Raw genomic sequence first — 15793 nt, forward strand, 5'->3', positions numbered from 1 at the left:
AGCAGCTTGACCCAGATATTCTGCACGGAGTGATAATGTGCTCGCTGGCTGCCGTTTGCGATTGGACGGTCACGTGGCTGTTCATGTTTGCCCCACACCCTGCAGTGGCTTCCCTGCTGTTCATCCGGCCCGACGAACTGCAGGAGGCACTGACGTCCTACTGCGTGGTGACACGCGGCGAGACCATTGTGCGGCCCAACACAGCGGAGAAGGCAGGCGAGGTGCGGGACGCCATGGGCAAGGCACTCTACGGCCGCCTCTTCAGCTGGATCGTCAACCGCATCAACTCCTTGCTGAAACCTGATGGCCAACTCAGGTGGGGTGGGGGGGTTTGCTGGGATAGGTGAGCACAGGAATTGGTTAGGATGCAGTTAGGTCCAGGTGGTGGCCAGGTATTGAAGAGGTACAAGGAGACCCACAGCCTGGGCCAGTGTGAGACCTTCTAAAACATGGTTTAGTGGAGTGGAATTGCCTTGGTGATCAGAAGGTCATGGGTTCAGATCCCTGGGTCAGCAGAGCGATGTCACCATTGGGCCCTTGAGAAAGGCCCTTAACACGCCGGGATGTCCAGGGATTTTCTGATCCTGCCTTTTCAATTGAATAAAAGCTTCTACAAAAGAAATAAAAAAGCACAAAATCTCTGTACCCTCACGAGTTGCAAACCCTATTCTGTGGGGGGGCCAACGAGTTGGTGGCTTTTCAAGGACGATTTGATTCTGCTTCCTGACCACTTAACCACTCAGCTGAGCATGATACTGCTCTATAACTGAACCAGCTGCATTTCCTCGCACTGGTGTTATGTGTGCTGGCTTATTCAGGGGCGGGGCCACACCAACACCAGCCTCATTTAACGTGTCCCTTCCCCTGTCACTCACCAATTCAAAACAAATCATTGGCTAATGATAAGGTTGGTGCCTTTGTATGATTCATGGCCCCTCCTATGCCACCAACTTAAAAGCCCAAGAATGGCCCCTAGAAGCAGCCCATTTGGATCTAGAGTAGGAAAAGCTGCTGTCATCTGCGTCAGGGGTGTCAAACTGCAGTCCTGGGGGGCCGGAGCCCTGTGTAGCTTAGTTCTGTCCCTGTTCCACCACAAATGACTCAGCTTAAGAGCTGTGTGATAATTAGCAGAAGGGGTTGAATCAGGTGTGTTAAATGAGGGGTAGCACAAAAATGTGTGGGGCTCTGGCCCGCCAGGACTGGAGTTTGACTCCCGTGATCTACGTCCTACATGCCGTTCCAGGAACGGCCATCCCTGGTCCTGAGGGAGAGAGAGAAGAATCAGCACCTGGTTTATGCCTAAAAAGCCAGGTGAGGTGTCCCTGATAAAGCGGATGCACAGTGAAATGATCCCTACGCAGAAGGCTGTTCTGTGATGATCCTGCAGTCACTGTTTTTGTGCTGAGATTTATTCCGTTCTTCGCAAATAAGCTTAATTCCATTCAGGTTAATGGAGTCACGCCACTAGCTAAACGCAAGAGATGTTTGACCATTCCGAAGTGACCTTCATGCAGTCCCTGGTCACAGTGCCTGTCCATGATGATCTATAATCACTCCTGTGATGGTTTTTAAAGAGGCACTGGCCTCTTAGCCAGTGTCTGTCTGCTTTATTCATCCGACAGATGTCTACAATAATTGGGTCGCTCCGAGGAGTTGGGTAATTAGCATAATACATAGTGCTCCTTAACTTGGCCAACAGTTCAACAATTATGATTTCCTGAAATAGAATCAACAGAATTTGGCTTCTGGGGATGCAAGTTGTACACTTTGTATTAAGGGTTCATGGCATATATAGTAATCCCCCCACCCCTACACCCCCCCCCCCCCGCCCCCCCGGACCTCTCATACCTCAATCAAAGGGAATTTCCAGTGAAACAGCCCTGCCTTTTACATTACTGCGCCGCTACCTCCCCCTCCTTGTCTTTTGTCCCCACAGTGAGGAGGAGAAAGGCTTGAACATTGGGATCCTCGACATATTCGGGTTTGAGAACTTCAAGAGGAACTCGTTTGAGCAGCTGTGCATCAACATTGCTAATGAGCAGATCCAGTTTTACTTCAACCAGCACATCTTTGCCTGGGAGCAGGTGGGGCACTTCCTGTTCAGATCCAGATTAAACTGCCCGCAAGCAATATGAAAGGCCTGTGACCTCTTTCACCTTGGAATGACCTCATTTCCATCTAAATAATGGCATCGAATTATGTCCTGTGTTTCAAGTTAGTACAAAAATTTTCAAAAGCATAAGTATATCCTCTTTGTTTTTCTGATTGGGGAGGTTAGGGTTAGGTTGCTGGGTCTATGCCCGGTAGGTCATCATGTCAAATCCCAAGGCTGGCCAAGTGATTTCACCATTGTGCCCTTGAGCAAGGTCCAGAAACTGCAGGGACAGTCTGACTCTGCTTTTTTTTAAAAATATGTATGTGCATTTGGATAAAAGCACCTGCTAAATGAATGCAGGTGAAGATCTCTGCTATTTCATGACCTTTCTTACAAGAGTGCATTCAGCCCCAGGGGGAGGAAAATGATTTAAGCTGTTACTCTAACATGTTTCTCATTCCACTGTGAGGCCCAACACATCTCTGTAAATAGGTCAGACAGCAGGTCAGGTTCAGGTACTAGTATTATACTAACAGGAAGTGAGAGGTTAGTTTCCTGTTGAGAAAAGTGTTGCAGTGAAGGTCTGTGATAGAACTAGAAATGATATAGATACATTAAATAGGCTCAATCTGAATCAGGCCTGTGAACTATTATGGAATTGCGTCCCCCCCTCAAAAAAATCAGAGTCTCTTTCACAACCTTAGTGGTCCGTATCTCCTGTTTAAGGAAGTGTCATTGTGAAATTTCAGTAGTGCTTGTGTTTCTTCCTATTTAAACCTTCTTATTTTAAATCTAGGATTTAAAATCCCAACGAAATGAAAACGGACCCAGTAAAGGCGTCTGAGGAAGCAGATGCACATGCAGTGTGTTTCCTTGATTCGCATTATCTTGCTTCATTTGGGATTTAACTGGGCTATTCCATGGTGTCCATCTGGAAGGAGCTTGCATTATGACTACAGAGTCACCTCACCTCAGGCTAAACACCACATAACATTTCACTGAGTATTTTTTTTTTATTGGGGGGGGGGTGCATTCTAGGTACCCGCAAGGCTAGAGATAGCAGACATTTGCTTTCTTTCTTAACACCTTGTTTGCATGTCGACAGTTTGTCCCCGGTGTGATTTATACACTCTGTTTTCTCCAGCCCATGAACTTGATTTTTATCACATCCCATAAATATCAGACAAAGGCATGTTCTCCACACGAATTTCAGCCCCTTCCCCTGTCCAGGCTGGAGCCTCAGAAGTGCCACGCAAAACCTGTGCTTCTTAAACGTCGGCTGTTCCACCATGGTGGCTTTTGTGTGGCCAGCGATAGCATTACAGGCTAATGCTAATGTGCTAATGGCACATTGCCGCCACTCCCACTGTACAGGATGAGTACCTGAACGAGGACGTGGACGCGCGTGTGATAGAGTACGAGGACAACCGACCACTTCTGGACATGTTCCTGCAGAAGCCCATGGGCCTGCTCTCGCTGCTGGATGAGGAGAGCCGATTCCCCCAGGCAACAGACCAGACACTCGTGGGCAAGTTCCCCATTAGCCTGTGCTACTAGCCTGTTTCGTTAGCATATGCTATTAGCAGGCCTTTACAGTTGCCACCTTTGATTTGCGAAAAATCAGGACCCCCTTGTCTGCTGCTTTCGATGTCTTGCTTTAAAGAGTGTGTGTGTATATGTCTAATTGTAGTCTTATAGTTGGCTATAAAACCTAACCCAAATGTGTCAGGAGCTATACTCCCTTTAGCAATGAAAACATTATTAGACATATTATAATAAAATATAAGCCACCTTTTAACTTAATGAATTTGGACACCCTAACACTGACATTTCTCACCTCTTTTCCATGTACATTTCTCATCCCTTTTTGTTGCCTGGTGGCATTTGTTTCCGCATGATTTTCCAGCTGTGCTTTTCCACCATATCTGTCCAGCTAACTGGGAAATTCCACTTTGTCAAAACCATCTCGAGTCACCTTGATTGGACCGTACCCATTCAGAAAAGTTTTCTTGTTGTATGTTGTAAATTGATTTTTCTTTGATGCTGATGGCTTGAAAGTAAACTTCATATTTCTGCTACCAGTCAAATAGAAGTATAGACTTGGCCAATCGCTGCTGTGTTTTACCTGTTTTTAACCATTTACGGACACAGGATTGGATATATAAATTAAAAAAAAAATTTAAGAAACAAAGAATAGCGGAAAAAAGGAAACCAAGTGAGGTTTTATATGAAACTACATAATTCGAAATTAGATGTACATTTTCACGAAAAAAACGGGACAATTCATGTGCCGGAAAAGACAATTAATTTTGCTCAAAAAAGAGGACAATCCTGGGATAACCTGGACAGTTGGCAACCAACCCCACAAGCCTTTGGTTCTAACTTTGTGAAGCTTGCTGTCCTTTCACATGCACAGGGGTCCTTTTCAGCACCAAGCATCACATTACAGGGACCCCAACTGAAAATATCTAAATGCTCATCAAACATTTACTACCACGCTAAGTTTACACCTGATTCCCACTTATCAAAGTGTCACATAAATATTCTACAGGCTAAAGTGAGACACCATGAATTTATTTAACCTGACATTATCATTATCTTATCTATTTATCTTTTTAACATAACAGAATAACTCCAAGCAGAGTGTGTTTTTTTTAAATACATTCAGGCAAAATTTTGATTTATTCCAGACCCGTAGCACAAAGCCCCACGTTTTCTCGTGAAAGTATAATACTAAGCATGTGTGTGATATCTTCTGTTTTTCACTTCCTTAGAGAAGTTCGAAGACAACTTGAAGTCTAAAAACTTTTGGAGGCCAAAAAGAGTAGACTTGGCTTTTGGCATCCATCATTATGCAGGAAAGGTAACTGCAATCACAGACATCACAATGACAACTGAGAAAACTTCACTGCTTATTGCAATCAAAGATTGATGACTTATATATGTGTGTTTTACTGAAGCTCTGTTCTCCGCAGGTCATTTATAACGCAGATGGATTTCTGGCGAAGAACAGAGATGCGCTTCCGGCCGACATCGTTCTTCTGCTCCGTTCCTCTGAAAACGAACTGATCCGCAAACTGGTCACGCACCCTCTCACCAGAATAGGTACAGTGACCCAAACTGCCAAAACAGACCACGTCCATTACGTTCACGGACATTCACAACACAGAGATTCACATTCCCAGCATGAACCACGCGTCCTGTGCTCCACAATGTCCCTGACTGTTCTAGATAATGATCATCAAATAAAGGATAACGTTATCAATTCAGCACCAAAGTTGGAAGCAACGCCACATGACTGTGAGATTCTGTTCTTGAAGTTGTGTCATCGCGTGTTTCGAGAAACACAGTGAGATTCTTATGCTGCAGTTACAGGAGAGCAAACAGGTACTCGGGGGTAAATAATGAAATAAGAGACAAACCAGTGCAACACTAAAGGAATTATTAGAAATGACGATAAATATGCAATAAATAGCTGGTGAAATGGAAAAGGAAAATTAGGAGGAAGCAGATATTTTTTTCGTTTTGTTGTGTTTTTCATGCTGCGGTGAGTTGTGTTATTAAAATTACTACATTGTTTGCTCAGATTTTGAGGACAGAGCCTCTGTACGGGTATTGCGAACTGCTCTTGATTTTTTTCAGCGTGCCCGCCTTTGTCAGGAGGCTGTCGTTTTTTTGTGAGTGAGTACCCTTTGTGGGGGTAGGGGGACTGCAAATGTGCAACCAATCAAGTAGATAGCGATCACCATTTCAAAAGCAAATCAGGCTGCAGATTTCTCTCCCTCCCTCTAAGGAAGTCACCCCATGTGACCCCATGAAAGGAAAACAATCAAAGAAATTAATTGAAACAAGGGATAAAATAAAAACTGTTATGATACACTCTGCTCTGTTACCCTTCACTGGAAGAGTCAGCCGTGCATGGGGGCATTAATCACCCTGAGGCAGCTCTCCGCTCCCCCAACCCCCAACCATCCCAGGCCAAGCTTGTCTCTGGATACAGGGAGCTGGTACCAAGCTATCGCTTTAAGCAAAATTTAAGCATATGCTCATATAAGGTGTGAAATTGGTAAATTTGTCTCTGATCTGTCTGCAATTTGTATGTTACCTCTTAAAATAGACTAGAGCACTAGTTACAGATGATAGCTATAGGTTACTTACATTGGTATGTTTTTCTCAGTTTACACTAGGTGCATTATTTTATTTGTTTGTTAGCCTCTTTTTTGTTTGTTTATTCTTTATCTGTTTGTTTGTTTATTTGGGTGTCCCACGTGCTCTGCCCATCCAGTCCGACCCCCCCCCCCCCCACTTTCTCATTCCTCTTCTTCCTCTTAATTAATTCCAAATCGGCCAGCAGTCACCGGATATCCCCCCAAACTCTTATCTTGCGGATTTATCATGCCTTCTCCTGACACACTCGGCCGCCTCTGTTGTCACGCCGTGTCGGGTTCGAACACGGTCCTGCTGAGTCAAGCGCGCTGAGAATCCTGGGACTAAAAACAATGAAAGAGTTAAAATTGTTTTGGAGTGAAAGTCTTGCTTAAACAAGGGAAAGAAGCTATTGTTTTTGTTTTACAGTAGGTTTGTCACCAACACAAAACGGCATGACTTTAAGTGACACCGTTTTACAAAAATAATTCCTCACACTCTAATGCTAGGGGCTTTACTCCATTTAACAGACGGTGGTTTCCATACTTCCATTTCGGAATTCTTGGTCTGTACCATTGTGTTCTTTTGTTGAGCAGATCCAGAGGCATCCACACAAATCACATATTTGCCAAATATATACTGATTCTGAGATTATTACTAACTAAATTTAATTTGGTTAGTAACATACTAACATATTTGATTTTACATTATACTAGGTAGTGATTGTGATAGTTATGCTCATTTTCTGGTGTACCAATAGCACTGAAGACCTCCTGGGATGACCCCCTTCTCTCTTAACATGGAAGCTTCCTGCTTTCTTTCAGGCAACCTGGCTCACACCAAGGGCAAAACAACAGGGGCCAGTCACACCGGCCCCTCCCAGCGCACCCTCAACTTGTCCAAGGTACCATCTCCTGTGCTGCTATGGGAAAAAACCACTGTCTCTCACTGAGACAGATTAACTCTGTATCCCCCCATCTATCCCTCTCTTGGTGTCCCCTCATCACGACACAAATGCTAATGTAATTTGGCTCATTATCTCCCATTGTATAGCATTTAACAATCTGAGTGCATTTGCCTCTCTGGCATTTGCATATGTATGGAGTGTGTGATTAATGAACGGGGTCCATCTGTGTTATTAACAGTGCAACCTGGTAATTCTTTATTTACGTTTGAGGCGGACACAGGTGAGACTTCACATCATCCCAGAGAGACGACCAACATGAGAACGCAGACAGTAGCATCTTATTTCAGAGTAAGACACAAGTTTATTGCATTTTTTTAAAGGGACATACAATTTTTTGAGAATGGGATCAGAGCCAGATAGTACCTAGAGTATTTGTGGGATGAAGGGCCCAGCTAAGGGGCCCAATGGTGAAATTTCCAACATTGGGATTTGAACTGAGGACCTTCTGATCGTAGGCACAGCAGCCTAACCCAATGAGCCTCACACGGCCTCCCACCGTGCTGTGCAAAACTACAGTAGAAGCTAGAAGCCTTAAAAGCACCACCTGATTGAATTGTCGCATCTTTGCTAAGAATCTTTTGTTCCCACCCTCCCTGCCATGTTCCCCATCCCCCAGTACTCTCTCATGGACCTGCTTTCCAAAATGGTAGCTGGGCAGCCCCATTTTGTCCGCTGTATCAAACCGAACAACGATCGTCACGCCAACAAGTTTGATCGGGAGAAGGTCCTGGTCCAGCTTCGCTACACGGGCGTCCTGGAGACAGCGAAAATCCGCAGGCAGGGCTACTCCCATCGCATACTCTTTGCTAACTTCATCAAAAGGTGAGGACACCAAAGACACTTTTCCAAAGCCAAGCAGTCAGCGGGTCTTCACGGGTTTGTTTTATGAGTCGAATGGTTCTGCTTAGACTATTCTTGCTACAGGTACTCACTGCTGGCCTTCAAAGCAAATGAAGAGCCCACCTTGACTCCAGAAACGTGTGCAGCCATTCTGGAGAAAATGAAACTGGAGAATTGGGTCCTCGGGAAAACAAAAGTAACATCCAAACCATTAACAAAAATGAATTTACCATCGTACAAAGTCACTGGCTAGAGAAGCTAAATCTGCGGTGTGTGTGGATTCGTGTGCATCTCGGTGGTGGCCAGGTGTTCCTGAAGTACTACCATGTGGAGCAGCTGAACCTGGCTGTGCGGGTGGTGACGGACCGGGTGGTCCTCCTGCAGGCGTGCGTGAAGGGCTGGCTGGGAGCCCGGAGGTACCGGAAGATTCTGGAGAAGAGGGAACAGAGCGCTGTGGTCCTACAGTCTGGTGAGCTCACTATCCTCTGATGGGATCTATGATACCACCAGGCCTGCTCGTTGCTGTGACCTGAAAATGATCATACTTTGTTGTTCCCTGTTCCTCTTTTTGCCTACCCCATCTTGTACACCATAGGTGAGAGCAACCTTAGCAGCAAAGGGCAGCCACCTGAGGTGGCATCCAGGAAACTGGGGCTTAAGGCCTTTGCTCAAGGGCTCACGGATGTGCTGAGCCTGGCCTTGACCTAGTCACCTTCTGATCACAGGCACAGAGGCTTAGCCCACTGAGCCACAGGCGGCCCCGAAGTTGTGCTGTAGATATTAAAATACTCTAAACAATACTTGACTCAATACTTTACTCGATACTCAAAACTATTTGTTACCCTGAAATCAGCAGAAAATATTAACATGTATTAAATAATGATATCAACATTAATTCCTGCCTTGCTATTGTTTCCACCCTAATAATAGCAATACTACAGTATAACGCTCCCTGCCACCTAGAGAATATCCCCTGACTTAGAGGGTCCTCAGTTACACTTTGATATTGCAAACTTATTATGGCCATTTGGCTATTCACTAACGTCTGGTCAATCGTTTTCGTCATTAGCTTACAGGGGATACAAAGTCCGGAAAGAAGTCACCGGTGGTAAGGATACAGTTAAAGTGGAGGCCTTCATCATCAAGTTCCAGGCAGGTAAGATGGTCCACAATATTTTTTTGTTGTCAACAGAATCCATATATCTTTATGGTAGATGCTATTTTGTGGATCTTCCCATCCCCTTTATACAGAAGGTTGAATTTATTACATTTCTGTGTCAGTTTGCAGAGGGTACCTCGCCAGGAGCCTGTTCAAGGAGCTAATCGATGAGAAAAATAAAGCTGCAGCCAAGATTCAAGCCCATTACAGGGGCCACAAAGAAAGGAAAAGCTTTAAGAGGAAGAAGTACGTGATGCTATCAGAATGATTTGGACATACTGTGACAACTGCTGTAAATTGCATGGTTTTGCCCAACGAGCCTGTCTTTTGTGATGACAACCCTCCTGTAGCTTCCTCCTGTCATGCCTAAAAAATGCGGCTTATTTTCTTTCTTTTTTTTAGCAATAACTGCAGTTGTTGAGTTGGGGTAGAGTGAGGTAAAATGGAAATGAAGCGCTGAGGTGCTTCAGTAACCCAGCTATAAATGTCACCATATTGTTCTACCTCTAGGGAGGCCATGCAGAAAGACAACCAAGGCAACTCCGATACGGGAGAAGGTGCCCCAACGGAGACGGACATCTCAGAGGAGACCAGCCAACTGAATGGAAAAAGCAAGGGAGAAGAAGATGACCAGGAGGACTCAATAGGAGTGTCAGACATGGAGCCCATGGATGGCGCTAAGGAACCCCCCCACAGTGGAAAGGGTACAGAAGAGGAAGCTGACCTTGAGCAGGAGACCAAGGCTGCCACCGTCATCCAGAGCAACTTCCGAGGACACAAGGAGCGGGAGAAGCTCAAGGAGGAGGGGAAGATCCCTCAGAGGGGAAAAGGGGATATGGCATCTCAGCAGGACAGGCCCCCTTCTCCAGGGCCCACTGAGTCCCCATCAGAGAAGGTCCTGGAAAATGATGACGAAGAAGAGGAGACTAAAGCCGCCGTCGTCATCCAGAGCAACTTTCGCGGTCACAAGGAACGCAAGAGGCTGCAAGAGGAGGGGAAGATACCCAATAAGAAGGAGGTGGTCAAGCAGGAGCACCAGGCAAGGGATCAGGCCCTGGAGCCAGAGCCGCAGCCAGAGCCGGGACCAGAACCAGAGCCGGAACTGGAACCGGAAGATGAGCTGGAACAGGAACCAGAGCCAGAACCGGAACTGAAGCCAGGGTCACCCAGTGAGGACGCTGATATAGATGAGGAGAAAGCTGCTACAGTGCTCCAGAGCAACTTCAGGGGCCATAAGGAGAGGAAAAGGTTGAAGGAGGAGAGTGAGGTAAAAAAACAACCTGAAAAAGCTGTGGAAGAGATCCCTGAGGATACCGACGTTCCACTCGATAGTACAGAGCTACTTCAGGATGACTCAATGGACGAGGAGAAAGCTGCAGTGAAAATCCAGAGCAACTTCCGAGGCTATAAAGACCGGAAGAACTTAAAGATGACAGCGCAGAAAGAGGTGGAGGAGCTGGAGCACTTTTCTAAGCAAGTAAGAAATTGTTCTGAATTGTGTCTGAGGATGCTTTCAGAATAGGTGCGGTAATGCGTTTACTGCAAGATGTTCTTCTAGCATTGATGGCAGCATTGATTGGCTCCTTCTCTCAATCCTACCACAGGTAACCGAAGCATCTGAAAGCTACATGGCTCTTCAGAGGAAACTGAATGAAATCATTCTGGCCCACCAGGTAAACCCAACTAGCAACGGTATGTTTATGAAAGGGAACCAGCTCAACAGTTACGCAACAAGTCAACACCAAGCAGGTATGTAGCCCTGGTTGAAGGCCTGGTCCTTTTCATTCCTCTGTCCTGACTGTTTCATATGATGTCCATATCATACACCAAATACTATGGCTGCCTCTTAGCACCAACACCAGTAAGAGCTATCCTTTGGTTTCTCGTCTGTCTTGAAGACTTTTCACCCTTAGTATGTCAGTTTGATGACCTGTTATGACCTACCTCAAGAGAAGGAGGTCTTTCTCTGTAGTTTTTGAATTTCCCAGCATTGAAAATAAATATGAAATGCTTTCACCCAGACAGTACCTGTATCAGCCACTGTAATGAATAATGTTGTTATAGCTTCTTATTGTTCGCTTGGCACATATTCAGCGAGCAAGCTCTCTGACATTTATTGGAACAAATGCTTTTGATCATGCTCGCTGAAGTTTCCCTGCACTCCCTTAAATGCATGTGGGATATAAACTAAAGTCAGGCGAGTACACTAACATTCCTATGCGCTTTTAGATACGACTGTTATACAGCTTGTACAGAAAACATCCCACGAAGCTTCACAGCTTCATATGAGGAATTAAGCACATCTTCGTGCCTTCATCTGTAGGCGTATTGAGCATGTGTTTTTTCTTAGAAAATGCAGCTTTATTTACTTTTTTCCCTGCTTTTATTGGTACATTTCTGAGCCAGATTAAAATCAAAGTATTTAAAGGACATGTCAGGCCCTGATACTGGCAAACCTTCCTGTCTCCCAAACTCTGCTTTTCCACAGATGATGACTGACACCTGCCTGTCTCTGGTGGAGTAAGATATTACCAAAAGGACAGATACAGTTGTCCATGTTGTGTTTCACAACATCTTGGGGAACCTGTGCTATTGTTCTGATAGTCTGTTTGTCCCATTACGTGGTATTTGTATGTCTTATATTGAACAAATAATGACTGAAAGAAACTGTTTGACATGACAGATGCACTAACATGTTTTCGGATCAGATTTCTGCCGAAACTGGAATCATTTCAGCGATGGGTTTACCATCCGAACCCTTTCCTGATAATTTGGTAATTTAATCATGAGGTATTCGAGACTTCCGTTTTAATATTTAGTACCAGTCGCTGGGCATTGCTGCCCCTGAAGTTTGAATGTCAGTAACATTGTTATCTTTGCTGGAAGGTAATGAAATAATCATGTTTCATTTTAATGGTGACGATTATAATAACCAGTCCAAGTCTCCGATTGCGTCCCGACGATTCGATATTTATGACGACCTTTTAAACGCCTCATTTGATAAATTTGCCCACCTTTCCTGCGGCCAATTAGGTTTCATGGACATTGACTGATGGTGTTTCATTATGGTGTAATGTCCACGTGAGAGGGGGATATCGTGCAGGGAAGGCTTCCACATGTGTCTGTACTCTCAAAAACAAATTCATATAACCACACATGACACAAGCATTACATCGGTCCATAAAGGTCACCAGATTTCATGAAACCCTTTTCAGGTGTTACGCTCTGACAGGAAGTGACATCCAGATCCATCACAGGACCAGCCTTTGATTTCCTGTATGCTGAGCTATGTGTCGACTCCATATCGTGTCCAGATTTTACTGCTTGTTTTAAAAAGCTTGCATTTCTCTTGGGGGTGATATTTGTGCTTCCGTAAATGTGTTGATTACCTGCACATTTGCAGCTGAGCAGAAGCAGACAAGGGCGCCGCGCAGGACACAGCAGCCGAAGACCCTAAACACGCCAGAGGACTCCACATACTATAACCTTATCCACGTGAGTGGCTCCGTCATACGATTGGCCAGTTACATCTCAGCTGAGAGAAAGAGAAAGAGTGAGCGAGACAGAGAGTGAGAGAAAGAATAAGAGAAAGAGAGAGAAAGAGTGAGAGAAACAGAGAGAGAGAAAGAGTGAGACAGAGAAAAAGAATGAGAGAAAGAGAAAGAAAGATTGAGAGAGAGACAGAGAGAAAGAATGAGACAGCGAGAGAGACAGAGAGTGAGAGAAAGAATGAGAGAAAGAGTGAGAGAGAGAAAGAGTGAGAGAGAGAGAAAGAGTGAGAGAGAGAAAGAGTGAGAGACAAAGAGTGAGAGAAAGAGAGAGAGTGAGAGAGAGACAAAGAGAGAGAGAAAGAATGAGAGAGAGATAAAGAGTGAGAGAGAGAAAGAGTGAGAGACAAAGAGTGAGAGAAAGAATGAGAGAAAGAGTGAGAGAGAAACAGAGAGAGAAAGAGTGAGACAGAGAGAAAGAATGAGAGAGAGAGAAAGAGTGAGAGAACGTGAGAGAGTACTATATTAATCCCTTAGAGGAAAATGTTCTTATTATAGCAGCAATAGGAACAACAAGTAACCTCATATAACACGCATCACATAACATACATCACAACAGACATGTTTATATAAAAATTTAAATAACAATAAACAAGATTAAATAAATGATAAATTCAAAAATAATGCGCAAGGAGTACCCTAATGATGTGCAGATAATAAAGCCTATGGGCTTGTTTAAGATCAGGGCCCCACCTCACCTTGAGAAAAATGGAGTGATGACTTAAATTGGCAACCCCTGAGTATCCATACTGATGTCATCTTAGGCCTCCCTGATAGGTTAATCTGCCCCTGCTTATGTTACATTAGCAAACAAGCGAGTACCCGGAAATCTTCCCTACCTGACGATGGGCTTCCCTCGCTGTGTTCTGTCTGTGTGCTTTCAGAGATCAGTCCAGGATGATAAACGGCGTCCAAGGAAGCAAAGGTACCGTATGTTTTTACGTATGTCATGGCACTTACAGTCCATGGGGAATGAAAGGGAATGTTATTTACATTCTTAAAGGCAGTGAAGTCATGGCCCATAGTTTATTGGTTAATCTAAATTCTGGGCCATAATGTCACCATGGGGACCTAGGATAGATTTCGCCGTGCACGGGGGAGCCCCGGCAGTGCATTTTGGGGCCCCTATAAAGTGCTGCCAGGGTCTCCATGCCCCTCCCACGCCCCCACGCCTCTAACTAAGAGAACAGTGTCAAGAGCACAGGTTCATCCACAGGGCTGCTGAGCTGCATAACAGGTCAGCTGGAGGGATGGGGGGTGTCAGGCTTCTTTTAAAGATTCCACCTGGTCAATTCCCTAGGGAGGTGTTTGGGCACTTTTGACCAGACAAAGGCCCCCCAGGGGAGATCTGGGACACGCTGGAGCAATTATATCTCCTGGGCTGGTTTGGGAATCTCAGAGGACCCTGTAGAATGATCTGAAATCTGTGGTGTGTGAAAGAGAAGGTCGGATGGATGGGTGAAGGGGTGGATGATGGATGTAGCAAATGGCATGAAAAATTCAGAACAAATAGCTTATTATTAGTATACTTCTGTTTATATCACACTCATTGTGTAACTTACTTGTACTCATTGTGTAACTTGTACTAGTCACCTTCTCTGTTGATAAATAATATCACTCCTGGTTTCTGATCCCAAAGTCATTATCAGTGATTGCTTTACAGCACTGAAAAAGCATGGCTTTATATGACAGGGACAATTAAAGACAGTTACGAGGCTTTGCCATCCGTGTGATTCAGAAAATATAGGTGTGTCCCCGCCCATAGACTGTCGTGCTCGGGGGGGCTTTTAAATGGAGCCTAGAAGATTGAGAGTTGGACGCAGATACTCAGGGCTTTATTGCAGCAGGATGAGAGGGTGAGGCTTACATCAAGGGTGATCGTTTGTTACTAGATAAATAAAGGTGGTGATGGGAAGGAGGAAGTAGTTTATATGCATCATTAAGAGGGTGAAGGTCAGTGAAGAAGTGGCGTCTGCAGCTGATGGTGACAGCATGGTTTGGATGAAATGTGTGATGTGTGGCGAGGGTGGGGGGGGATGTCTGAAATGTGTTACAGTGACAGCCCATCTGCCTTATAGGCAACGATGCAAAAAGTCACTTGGGGAAAGCCATAGGGGAGCGTGGGGCATTATGGGTAAGAAGTCTATACCCAGATGCACCGTGTGGGGGCCGTCAAGTCCAAGGCCCCATTGATAACAGCAAAATGGATGCTGACCAAGAAAGACTAAACCCCCTGCCCTCCCATAATAATAAATCTGTCTGGGCAGCTTAAGAGCACTCATATAGTCTGTAACCCTAAATATATGATGATACTGATAGGTAGGATACTGATGGATGTTCTGTGATTTATTTGCGGAAATCACAAAGCATCAGTGCTCTCATGGTTCTCCCTGAGTGTTCTACATCCCGGGTTTGACGAACTGTGAAGCTGTGGTTGTTTGGTCAGGTCTGAGTGACGTAATTGTTTGTGCAGCCTGGGGGCTGCTGGGCAACACACATTGTACATAGACAATGGTCCAGCGATCTGAAGATGAGAGATAAATAAACATAGAAAGTAGAAAAAAATAGCTCCGTTTGGTTCCATAAGCAGAAGATGACATCTGGTTATCCATCACCCAAAAAGCTGATAACGGCAGCTTTCAGTTGAATGTTCTGATGCTGTTGATGTGCTGCCTGGGATACAGGCATTACCAGCCGATCTCCGAGGTGGCGCATGACTCCAGCACCATGGCTTTACACACATGCCTTTCTAAGGTTGACATTCTTCTGCTATTTTATGGCATCAGCAAAGGGAAGCTCCTGGACATGGATGATCCTTACTACAAGGAGCTGTCTACCAGCAAGTCCTCGCCCTCCATCTCCAGCGAGAAGACGTCCACCGACGAGAAGCCCACCCCGAGGCCTGCCTCAGAGCCAGACACACCCAAAGAAAAAAGGTGTGACGTGCTTATGGCTAGTGTCACAGTAGGGTATGTGTGAGTTGTCCAGTTAGCATGTAGCATTTACATCTGGTGGGATACAAAGCACAGTGGTATAGA

At 45.1% G+C, this 15793-nt stretch overlaps 1 protein-coding gene across 3 annotated transcripts in view; it reads left to right on the forward strand.

The window, feature by feature from the left end:
* myo3a (myosin IIIA) overlaps positions 1-15793 on the forward strand; it is a 53051-nt gene that overhangs the window by 34840 nt on the left and 2418 nt on the right. For all 3 annotated transcript variants that reach the window (XM_049020693.1, XM_049020686.1, XM_049020701.1), the window contains 17 exons: positions 106-316; positions 1937-2084; positions 3470-3623; positions 4870-4958; positions 5071-5200; positions 7066-7145; positions 7419-7496; positions 7825-8030; positions 8133-8244; positions 8355-8517; positions 9118-9204; positions 9330-9453; positions 9718-10684; positions 10812-10956; positions 12611-12702; positions 13640-13680; positions 15542-15691. In XM_049020693.1, coding sequence (XP_048876650.1) covers positions 106-316; positions 1937-2084; positions 3470-3623; positions 4870-4958; positions 5071-5200; positions 7066-7145; positions 7419-7496; positions 7825-8030; positions 8133-8244; positions 8355-8517; positions 9118-9204; positions 9330-9453; positions 9718-10684; positions 10812-10956; positions 12611-12702; positions 13640-13680; positions 15542-15691 — 2977 coding nt within the window. The remainder of the gene's footprint in view (positions 1-105; positions 317-1936; positions 2085-3469; positions 3624-4869; positions 4959-5070; positions 5201-7065; positions 7146-7418; positions 7497-7824; positions 8031-8132; positions 8245-8354; positions 8518-9117; positions 9205-9329; positions 9454-9717; positions 10685-10811; positions 10957-12610; positions 12703-13639; positions 13681-15541; positions 15692-15793) is intronic.

This window comes from Brienomyrus brachyistius, chromosome 1 (assembly GCF_023856365.1).
Source record: "Brienomyrus brachyistius isolate T26 chromosome 1, BBRACH_0.4, whole genome shotgun sequence".
In the NCBI taxonomy this organism is placed as follows: domain Eukaryota; kingdom Metazoa; phylum Chordata; class Actinopteri; order Osteoglossiformes; family Mormyridae; genus Brienomyrus; species Brienomyrus brachyistius.